This window comes from Bactrocera neohumeralis, chromosome 5 (genome assembly GCF_024586455.1).
Source record: "Bactrocera neohumeralis isolate Rockhampton chromosome 5, APGP_CSIRO_Bneo_wtdbg2-racon-allhic-juicebox.fasta_v2, whole genome shotgun sequence".
NCBI lineage: Eukaryota > Metazoa > Arthropoda > Insecta > Diptera > Tephritidae > Bactrocera > Bactrocera neohumeralis.
Window position 1 is genome coordinate 6,615,196 of NC_065922.1, and position 12,685 is coordinate 6,627,880.

General features: G+C 31.9%; 1 protein-coding gene across 2 annotated transcripts in view; it reads left to right on the forward strand.

Annotated features, from left to right (window-relative positions):
- LOC126758323 (uncharacterized) overlaps positions 1-12,685 on the forward strand; it is a 62,201-nt gene that overhangs the window by 41,760 nt on the left and 7,756 nt on the right. Inside the window, exon 3 of one of the 2 annotated variants that reach the window (XM_050472557.1) lies at positions 11,327-11,383. The exons of the other annotated variant lie outside the window; for it this stretch is intronic. Coding sequence (XP_050328514.1) covers positions 11,327-11,383 — 57 coding nt within the window. The remainder of the gene's footprint in view (positions 1-11,326; positions 11,384-12,685) is intronic. 2 annotated transcript variants of the gene reach the window in all.

The following is a 12,685-nucleotide window of genomic DNA, read 5'->3' on the forward strand; positions in this document are numbered from 1 at the left end:
ATAATGGATAACTTCATAATATACGAGAAAGAGTGAAAGTGTTTTGTTGTTGTAATCGCCAGCGCTTTGACTGATGAACCTAATTGTTTTTCACTCGTAAGCCCTTTTAACACTCCCACACTTCGCTGTGCACACAAAAATAGAGTTGTGTGCCACATAAATAGAGGAGTATATGAAGCTATTTATGGTATATATAGTATACAATATGTATCTTCTAGATACATTTATACATAAATATATGCATATATGAGTCACATTTGCTTTGGTGTATAAATAAAGTGCTGCTTCTATAAAAAAGAGCATACAAAGTAGGGCAGAAGAGTTGCACACGCATACACAAGCATGTCGCACAGCGCAGGCATGCCGCCACATAAGTGCATACACACATATACATAAAAGTACATGTGTGTATAGTGGCTGCAGATAAAATTTTCCTAATGGCGCGTGACTTTTCAAGCAAAATATGCTTTTTGTGTGAACAACGAAATCTTCTTCAAGTCCATAAAAAATTAGTACTTTCGAGTGTACAATATGAATGTTAATATTTTTTATGCTAATGACAGCATTCACATTGTTGCCACATTTTCAAATTATGCGTAGCACAGTAAAATTGGGGTTTAGTGTTTTCGTAGTTGTCTGGCTAGAAGCTGATTGCTTTGAACAGCATAAATATTTATTCAATATTTTAGTGTATTCACTTTGTGGCGAGATAAGTGGAAAATAGTGGACCGAACAAAAGGTTTTTTTATCAGCGTTCAAGGGTCTTTTTACAATTATGCTTAGATAGAATGAAATATTTTCGAAAAATTAGATATTATACGCAGCGAAGGACATTGCCGTGTGGAACGAGTGGGTAATCAGTAGGTTATAGTAGAGTTATAATATGACTCCTCAGTGTAAGTTCAGAAGGTAGCCGCATGCTCTCTGTCTCTCTCTCTCTCTTTCTCTCAATTAAACTCGCTGACTATAGCGAGCAACGAAATAGCGAATCGATGACGACTGGTATTACTTTATTGGGACAAGGCAATTACCAAATTTTATAATACAAAATAACAGCTGTTAACCGCCTCTAACTTAATTTGGTAAAAAAGGTTAAACTTAGAGTTATTTAATTTGAATTTTTGAATGAAAAAAAAAATATTTATTGAATGTTAAAATCATTTGCATGGCTGAATATGAATGTACATGTATCGTCACCTAAAATGCAAAACAACGTATCATCAAAATCGAAATTGAGTTTTTTATTGCTTACGATTCACTAGATTATGTAACATACTATATACTATATATGTAGCATAAATTTTCCAGCTTCCGCTCTCAGACAACCAATATATAACCAATATATAACCAATGTATAACCAATGTATAAGCAATATATAACTAATATATAACCAATAAATAACCATTTTATAACCAAAATTCAATTTTTTTCAATATGAGTGGCTTCTACTATATCGTTTTTCCTTCGCCTGTCAGCTTATGAAAAGTGATGTTATGTTATTTAGCATTTTAGGTGACGTTATAACCTTTAACATGATCTTTTCATGCATTTGGGTATATATTCCTACCCAATTCCTACCTATTTCCCCACAACAGGCAGCCTTTACTCTTAAATAAACTTGTGGCACGTACGTCCGTATCAAAAATGCGTATCGCAATCAACAAATATTTACACAGAAATACATAAGAAGAACAGACGACGAAGTAGAAGAAGAAAACAAAAGCCGCAAACCATATTGACTTCCGCTACAAAGACAAATAGTTGAGGTTCGGAGTCTAAAGTGCGCTTAAATTTCAGCTTATTTGTAAGTAAAAGTTGAAATGCTTTATTTACAAGTAAAAGTATGTGTTGGCAGTTGAAAAGTGAAGGCAGCAAGCAACAACAAGCACACATACATACATACATATATGCAGAGCTAAGCACGACGTTAATGATTCCATTAGAACTTATGTTTGGAATTTCCAATGAGCGGCAGCGGCAACGGCATTACAATACAAAAGCAGTGTAAATACAGGCAGGCGCAGCCAACATAACAACAACAATAAATAACAATATTGTAGCAGTGAAAAGTGTGACCCCCAAAGGCGTGAGTGGAAAAAGTTTCCCGAAAAAAGTCGGAGATGTACATTTAAAGTGGGCATTTAGGCAGCGAAGTGTTAAAGACGCGCTGAAGTGGCACGGGCGCGAAAGCAAGGCAAGTGGCAACAAGCACATATGCAGTGGCACATACATTTATACACACATATATATTTATATATATAATATATAAGAACTGCTTGTAAATGTATTTCGGTCCAGCGGCACTTGAGGCACGTGGCACTGTTGCCAAATGTATTTCTGTTGCCTGCAACAACAGTCTTTTTGTGGCATTTAAGCTTCAGCTGGTAAGCGTGCAGCATACAAAACTAGTTGACTGCTGGCCGCTTTGCAATGTGCATGCTGATGAGCCCTTGCAGCCATGTATGAGATTGTGGCATAAACAAACACTATGTATTTTTGTTGAGCGCCGCGTGTGGCATGTAAACAAAAGCAGCAAAAAGTTGAGCTATAAAATTGCAAAGCGCGCCTATAAAAAAATCATTGTTTTTGTACAATTTTCAACTGATATTCTCGAAAAAATGTTTTATTTTTCGGAATCACTTAAATAGCGGTACTTGCTGACAGCTATACGTCAATGACTGCCTGTCAGCCGGGCAATTAGATTTGGAGAAAATGTAAATATTCAAGACTTTTTAATGCCAAAAGGCAAAAACAACAAAAACAAGCGAAGTGGAGTTCACCTTTAAGCAACTTTAGATATGTGTGTGTATGTGTTTGCATGTATGCGTGTATATTCGTGGCGCGCTGTTATGTATAGCTCGCGCTGGTAAATATTTGACATGTAAATCAATCGACGCCTGTAATTATCAATTTATTTCATTCACAACAACACAAACTTCGGCCTCAGACTTGCCATTACCCGTTGTGTATGCGTGTATCTGCGTGTGTGTGTGCGCCGCCGAAGTAAGCAATAATTAGTTGGGCGTTTCAACGCCTAGATGCAGACAACAAAGCTTCAATTATCACTGTGTGTGTGTCATACGAAAACATATAATCCGAAAACAATTAAAAGTATTGAGTTTACATTTTACTTAAAACACGCTGGCATGTTTTTGTAGGGGAAAGACGCGGGGAGTCAAATTTCCTAATCTACGTAAATGTGTCCCATGAGTATAGGGTGAGGAAATTGATTGTTGTGCGTTTTGAGTGACAGTCTGCAACAGTTTGAAGAGCGATGTGGGAAGATATTTGGAAAGATGTTCAGAAATACATACAGTCAAGAAACTAAAATGGTGGATTACAAAACAAATAAAAAATAAAATAAAATAAAATAAAATAAAATAAAATAAAATAAAATAAAATAAAATGAAATTAAATAAAATAAAATTAAATTAAATTAAATAAAATAAATTAAATTAAATTAAATTAAATAAATTAAAATGAAATAAAAAAATAATATAAAAATAAACAGTTAAAACACAAGGTAAAAGTTAACTTCGTACCATACCACACCAGAACTAGATTTTGATCGCTCGGTTTGTATGGCAGCTATATGCTATAGTCATCAGATCTGAAAAATTTCTTCGAAGATTACATTACTGCCTCAGATAATAACCTATACCAAATTTTGTGGAGATATCTCTTCAAATGAAAAAGTTGCCCATACCAGAACTTGACTTTGATCTTTCGGCTTGTATGGCAGCTATAAGCTATAGTGATCCGATCTAAAAACTTTCTTTGGATATTGCACCATTAGAAAAGAATTCATTACAAATTTTGTGAAGATATCTCGTAAACTTAAAAAGGTTGCCCATACCAGAACATGACTTTGATCATTCAGTTTGTATGACAGCTATATGCTGTAGTGGTCCGATCTAAACAATTTCTTCGCAGATTGCATTACTATCTCAAATTATAATCCATACAAAATTTCTTAAAGTCTCTAAATCTCGTCAAATAAAAAAGTTGTCATACAAGCACTTGATTTTGATCGCTGCTTTGGGGAATAAAATAATAAATTAAATGTAATGTTATAACAAAATTAATTGTCTTTTTTTGGTAAACTGAATAGAGCAAAATATATAAATCTCGAGTCAGCCCTAATCACTTTATAATTATTCTTTCGATTTCATGTTATTTTTTTTTTTTGCTTTGGAAAAGCATGCTCCCATTTTACCCACGCTTCAGTGCCCTCATTGATCCCATCACTCAACGGCAATGTGGCATGCAACCACAAAATACACACCAGTCTTTGAACTAACTATTTAATAAACAGTTGGTGGCACTTTTTCGTCAAACAACAACAGCACACGAATCCACACTCAGCTCAGTAGACGGATGCCCAAATATTGAGGCAAAGGCATGTGAGCAGATCTTTCAACACATTAGTGTCAAAGCGCTCGACATATTTATTGATCCTGTGCGCATGTGGCACAGCATCGAAGCGTGTTGTCGGAGCAAACAAAATGGAGCAATCACTCGATTTTCTAGTTTCGAAATGAAGCATAAAAATAATAAACACATACGCACAAAAAAGAAAACAGAAAGTCGAGAGAAGACAAGAAAAACATGAAAAGTAGACTTCAGTGCTGGACTTTTTGGTTGTTGTTGTTGTACGAGGGCAGTGGCAAGCAGCAAGCGGCAGTTAATATGTTTTTACATACACTTATGGATCTGCTGTTAATGTGTGTATGTGCTGCGATTGATTGCTGGAGTTTTGTTTATTCTTCGCTTCTTCTTCTTCCGTCGTTATTAGAGTCAGGCGCTGCAGCAAACGAAATGCAAATGCGCTGCCACTAAGTGCAAGCAAAACAATGATCAAGCACAGCACTTGGCAAACAAAAACAAAGCAGCGAACTTGCAACAACAACACTACTGTGCTGGTAATCAAGGAAATGCAGCAAGCAATCATTTGTTCTTTGCTTTGATTGCGTGTTGTTTTTGTAGCCGCTGTCCATCACTGGGCATATGAAATTGAGGTATGGCTATATACAAAGTAATTGCAGCTGGAAAAGCACGAAAAGTATGCTATTAAATTTTTCATTTGTTAGAAAGCAACATTTTCGTTGGCGGATGATAAAGGGTGCTGGGCATAATTAAAGATTACCACATATTTTCTTTTGTGTTTTGATGAACAGCGCAGGCTGGCGATAATCTGCAGTGCATTGATCGAAGATTATTATGTAAGCGCTGCTGATGTGGTACAAATGTTCCGCTGCAAGATCTCAATTTTAATTTTTTTTTTTTTTGTGGCATATATTAACGGATCATTGCGGCTTTTGCTCTAGATTTTGTATTTCATCACACATAAGTGGCACGTTTGAAACTATTTTTAGTTTGAAATATGGAACATATAATTTGTTTAAAAAATCGCTGAAGCATTGAAAATGATTGCAGGTGTGTTGTGATTTTCTCTTTGAATGATCCTCTATGAAATTAATTAAGTAAACTTATTCTCAATTACCAAACATAAATAATAATAACTTTCTGAATCTAACGAAAAAACGAAATTAACTTAATTTTTGCTTAACTTAATTTGTAATTATACTTCATTTCAAGTTAATTTTTAATTAAATTAAAGTTAATTTAATTTTTCAATTAAATAATATTGTTAATTATTATTAATTTAATGATTTTAGAAAAAAGATAAGAAATTTAACTTAATTATTAATAATAATATTATTTTGATTTGTAATTATATTTAATTTCAAGTTAATTTCTAATTAATGTTTTTGTTAATTAGTTATTTGAGAAGAAAAAAGAGAATTAAATTTAATTTTTAATAATTAGAAATTAAATTAAATTTAATTTAATTACATTTTGCAATTAATTAATATTTGTGTAATTAATTGAAAAATGTAAATGTTAGTTGAGTTATTTAAAAAGAAGGAAAAGGAAAACCAACTTAATTTTTAATCAAATTAAATTTAATTTCATCTTTCAATTAATTAACGTTATTGTTAGTTTAATTATTTTAGTTGAAGAAAAAGAAATTATGCTTAATTTTTACTTAATTAAATTTTTAATTATATTTAATTCAAGCTAATTTTTAATTAAATTTAATTTTATTTCACTTAATTTACAATTAATTTTTACTTAATTTAATTTTTAATTACACTTAATTTACTTAATTTTTAATTAATTAATTTTTTTTATTATTAAAACTATTTTAGTTAATTAAAGATAAAACTTAGACTAACTATAATGTCTCTTATTTCAACCATGCAACAATATTCCATTTTCCTCACTTCGCCCAAATTTCCTGCAAAAATTTTTAAAAATCTTAAAATCAGAAGACAAGCTACAGCTTATACCCCACTCACATGTCAATTTCGTAGTGGTTTACACATGCGGCACACAGAAAGCCAAAAAACCGCAAAACCATGGCGAACCCCCTAAGAGTATGCAATTAAAATGCGAATCAATATAATTAAGAGCGATTTAATTATGTCAAGGAGGCGACAAGAAACAAAGCAAATAAAATTTACATCTTATATATGTGCATGTATGTCTACAAACATTTAAAATATAATATCTATGTGAGTGTGTCACGATTGTATGTGTGTCAAGTTGCACAATGACAATTTTGCTTACTAAAATTGGCCTATTTAGGCCAACGCAGCGCGCCCAAAGAAAGTTTATCGTCGAAAGCAGCTGCAAAAATCTATTTTATGACAAACATTTTACTCTACATATGTAAATTTATATTTATGGGTATGTGTGTGTTTGAATTTACTATTACACGTACAAGCACTTAATTAAAATTTCATGTCATGGCTTCAATTTCCACTCATTCACAAAATTACTCCCCACAGACTAGCTGGCTGGGTCGCAGCGGCGGTGATGAGAGAGTGATGAGTCCCTAGTACACACACATACACAGATACATACACATACAAACACATTGGTGTACACATAAGACTTAACGGGCACAAGCCTTTACTCTACTAAAATGTGTCTGCTTAAGAGCACATGTGTTAAACTATAGTGCTTTAAAGATAGCAACAACAAAAATGCAAAACATATGACTACAATTTGCCTAAAATGCTCTCCAGTGCTGTCTTGTTGACAATTTAAACTCCGCAGCGCCGCTGAGCCCAGCACAATACTGCTTCAAACACACACAAGTGCATGTAAAACTCTTACATGGGTATGTATATATGTGTGTGGGCCCTCGTATGGCCACTTGTGCACATCCTTTTCCTCTGCTGCCAACGCTGTTGGACGGCTGAGAGTGCCACTTATGTAAAATCAAAATCACTACAACTTTTCCATAAGCAGCACTCAGCATTGGCTGTGTAGCATGCAGCACGACATTATGTAGCTGCCAAAAAAATGTAAACAAATTTTGAGCCATAACATGAAATGTCAGTTGTCATATGATATTCTTGGAAATTGCCTCAAATTTTTAGGAAATTCTTTAAGCACATCTACTTGTTTTCTTTTCTGATTTGAGTTCGCCCTAGCAAGCAGGCATGTGTTGTATGAGTGTTGGGATTGGCATGTGGTCCATGTTTTCTAAATTTGTATTTTTAATACTTTAGTGGTATCAGGCAGCAGAGGAGTTCAGTATTTCGGGGCATAACTTGAATCATTTTTTTAGGAATTGCGAAAGAATTTGCTTTTTTTATTTTTTAGAATTTTTTTTCAGAACTTATGGTGCTTTTATTGACTATGAAAAAGCTAAAATATATTTTTTGTCCGACTTATGTATATCCTTTCTTTAGTTTACTAGTTACGAAAATAATTTAAAATAATAATTTTTTTCCAAAATTTAAAATATTTATTATTTATATATATGCATATTATTATATTTTCTACATTATAAGACGCTAAAATCATCTTATCCATATTTTATTACCGTCACTTAAGCTTGAACTCAAACTCAGTTATAAAATTCTTGGTTATATTGTTTCTATTTTTTTTATTTCAACTTTCTCGTCACAAACAATAAAATATTTTGGTCACAGCTGTACAATTTACTGTCATTTATCAGAGCAAACTAATAAACTTTTCAAATCATTCCAAAATGCACAACACAAATCTCTCCGCACCGCATCTCACACACTTAAACTGTTGTTGCTTGCAGTTCCGCTATAAAATTAATCACTCTCTTTGACTCAATTAAAATTTCCTCCACTTCATCTTACAACAGACGCATTAAGCCAACGACCACAGTTAGGTCAGCACTTGTCGGTCACACTGTGAAATGCACATTTAGTCGCCGCACTTGGCCTCTCCGTAGCCAGCTGTCAACGCCCCATTTCAAACCCCTTCGGCCAATGTTATGTCACTCATAATCGTACATGTAAATGCCACTTGCCATAATTGCCACTTGAGGCAACCGTGCGACAATCAGTCAGTCCATCTGCCATTTATTCACTTAGCCAAGAAGTCAGGTTCATCATTTCTCGCTTCATTACGCCCTACGTACGCTCATTACACAGTCGACTGCTACCGTTCTCTCACCACTCACCGCCTTCTGGTAGTCGGTCTCTTGCATTGTCATTAATCACTGCTCTGCATAAATTGTCAAATATTCGTGTGAAATCATAAATCGCTCATCATTCTCCTCAGTCTCTCTCACACACACACGCATACACATATAATCGCAAAGCATTCTCATTCCTTCCGTTGCTATTCGTATTCAAATTCAATTTACCAATTTTGCATATTTATAAGCTACTCGGCTCTGCGCGCAGTTAGTTAGCTCTGCAAAACAGCAACAACAACAGCAAGTAGTGCTAGTTAGTAATTATCGAAATTTATAATGTAAATATTAAGTGAAAACAGCTGTATGTGTTTGTTTTAAATTAAATCAAAATAATTTAGACAACAAAAGCAACAAACAGCATGCCTTGCGTGCGGTGAGCACACCTGGTAGCGCCCAAGCGCCCGCATATACTATGTACATATGTATGTGTGTAGTGGTAATCCGTGCATTTATTGAATTAAGTTGGCTGCGGTGGTGTGATGCATGAAATGAATGAATTCCGACCAACTACCTGCCCATAATTACATTTATCATAATTTATGCATATTTAGTTTGTTAATTAGGCATTTAAATAATGTAGTAATCAACGCACAAACACACCTTAACACACTGACTGGCGAAACAGCGAGCAGCAGGTTGTTCGTGTGTCGACTCGTACCTTTGTTCACATGAAAACACAATGCTAATGCCAGCTAATCATGTTGAACAACGGAGAACAGCAGCAAATTGCCGAATTGGCCATGTTAATTAGACAAGATATTGGTGAAGAAGTAGCGGGAGGAGAAGAAAACGAAGAAGAGAAGGGCGTGTATATGTAGACACTGCTTTAGGTGTTTACCGTTAGCATAACAAAGCCGATTTGACATGAATTTTTTTTGGTTAATTTGCATAATTTTATTGCTGATTGGCAAGACAAGAAAAATGCGATTTCTGCTTTTCAAAGCAGCCGACGGGATACGATTGCTGGCGAATTTAAAATTTTCTTTTTGAGAAAATTAAAAAATCAATTTTTTTGTTGTAATAATTTCTATATTACCGAGTTAATTTTTTTCTCAAAAAATTGCCTTTATTATATTATATTTATTGCAATAAAATTAAATTGTTTTAAAAAAATATTATTTTAGTTATATCATTTTAAAATAATTCTACATATTTTTATGACATTATATATATTTTTATTTTAATTCATTTTTTTTTTATTTTTCTGTTTTTATTATTTTTTTATTAACTTAATTATTATTTTTATAATTTTTGATAATTTAAAATTTTTTTTTTAAATTTTTCTTTTTTTAATATTTTTTTTATAATTTTTATATAATTTAATTTATTATTTTGTTTTTTAATAATTTTAACATTTTTATTTTTCTATTTTTTAATTTTTAACTATTATTTTTGTTTTTAATTTTAACAAATTTTTTTTTATTAGTTTTATTTTTTTTTTAGTTTTTTATTTTTTTTTTTATTTTTTTATTTTTTTTTTTTTTAATTAATCTATGTTTATTATTTTTTTATATATTTATGTTTTTGTTTTTCGAATTTTCTTTACGTCCGAATCTAAAATGATTTCTAGAATTATTTCAATATTTATATTAATAAAAAAAATTTTTATTTATTAATTTTATTATTAATGTTAATATTAATAAAAAAAATATTTAATGTTATTATAATATAAAATATTTTTTATTAATATTAGTATTTTTTATAGACATTTATGCTATATAAATATTTTTTCTCAAATTCCATTGAATTAGATATCACTTAAAATTGAAAAATAAAAAAATCAATTTTTATGTAAGCGCCTTTGACACATGCTCCCTCCCTACTCCACAACCAGCAGAGAACTCTTGAATAACTTTTTGATTATTTTTAAAAGGCCCTCAGTCGCTTAACCGCTAGCTAAACACAACAAAAACACACACAAAAGCATGAAATATGAAACCGAAAGCATGAAAATGAATTTGTGTAGCTTTAGTTTTCGCAACAAATGACAAATATTGATGTTTATCTTGCAAGTGTTGACAAGCGACGCAGGATGCTCATCATATTGACATGTTCTATACATACATATGTATATGTATATATTTGCTATATATAAGTATACCATAAAATATATTTATGCATATACTTATTTATAGAGCGCAGTATGAAAGTAAAATTTTAGGAGCAAATTAAAAAAAAAAAATTTTGTCGCGGAAAAAGATTTACAGAAAATTAAAAATATACTTACAGCACAAATATAAAATTTTTTTAATTGAGAAATTTATTAATATTTTTTTTATATTATAAAGCATTCAACTTATACTAAACCAGCTTTAAAGTTATAGAGCAAGCATGTGCACATTTTTTTAAACTAAAATATTTATCCAATTTTCATTATTTTTGACAAATATAGCTCTGCATGCAAGCCTGCTTTTTATGCCACAACTTCCTTTATATTTTCGAATGTTTTTTCCAAAAATTTACACAAAAATGCAACCCTTTCTAAACATTGATTTCTGAAACCTGCTTTTGAGCACCCTTTATTTTAGTGCAACGCTCGCTTGTCGCTTTTTGCTTTTTGTTGTAGTACAGTTATTCTTATTTGTACACTCACTTTAAAAACTCAAATGCATTTGCAAATGAAAAGCCAAACACACCAACACAAAGAATGAAACTAGTAAAACTAATTTATAAAGTCGTATGCAATTTCATTTTAAAAATAGTGAAGAATATATAAATAGCGAATTTCTTAAAAAAGAGAAAACGAAAACAAACTTCAAAATTTCTTTCTTTTCTTCTTTTTTACGTTACAGATGTGCATCACACCACCTAATATCAATAGTTATATCCCAGAAGCGTTCAGTTTTCTGGTGAGTGCCAACTAACTGCTTAACTTTTTTATGAAATTTCACCAAAATGCATATACATACCTACTTACATACACATACAAGTCGCTTAGCTGCCTCTTACATACATAGCATATGTTTAGCGCTTTTACTAATTTGCTTTTGAGGCTGTTGGCTTTAATAACAGTAGAAGAACAGCGCTGTTATGGGACTGTATAGTGGCTTTCTTTCCCAAAATCCGATGCTTAATAACATTACAGGTACATATAAGCAGCGATTCTGAGACTCAAATATTATTGAAATTAAAAAGCAGCTGCTTGAAATGGGTATAGTAATGTCTTTAGGCTTATTGCTAAGCAAATTTTCTAGCTTAAAATAGATGTTTTATAACAAAATTACACTTAAACTCAAACATAAGTCATTTTATATTTAATTCTCCTTGACTCAATTTCTGTTATTAGCTGATCTCATTACATTGAATCGATTGCTTATAAGTAGGTAATTAAAGTATAAAAAAATATATGCTATATATCGTCACCTAAAATGCAAAATAACGTAACATCACTTTTTATAAATTTACAGCCGAAGATAAAACGGTGCAATAGAAATCACTCATATTGAAACAAAATTTGAGTTTTGGTTATAAAATGGTTATATATCAGTTATATATTGCCAATATGTTGGTTATATATTGGATATATGTCAGTTATATACTGTTTACATATTGGCTATATATTGGTTATATCTGAGAGCGGTAGCTGAAAATTTTATGCTGCATATATGTATGTTATATGATGTAGTGAGGCCTAAGCAATAAAAACTCATTTTCGATGTTTCTGATGATACGTTGTTTTGCATTTTATGTGACGATGTGTAGATCTTTTCAGTATCGTCTTCATATTTAGAACCATAGCTCATTTCATCCCCCATATTAAGTCATGCTTAAGTTCACTCTCGAAGTATGAACATATGACTATTATTTGTTGTTGTATTTGTTCTTATAGTGACAGAAATTATTCTGCAAATGATTTTGAGGAATACTGAAGAAGAGTAATACTGAAGAGTTGATAGCTGAGAGTCTGAGTCCGTTCTCAATTCGACTGCGTTGCGTTTATGTAGAGTCGTCTCACCCGAGAACGGCAGCGCCTACTACTTCTTAAAAATAACTTTTCGTCTATCAGAACTCATCTTAAAATCTTAAAAACAGCTAATTTTATCCTTTTCATACATATCCAACACGTGCAAATTTGTGCGCATTCATTACTTGCAACAGCTCATATTCTGGTATTATAAAAAATAATGAGTGCAACAGAATGTTATGTTATA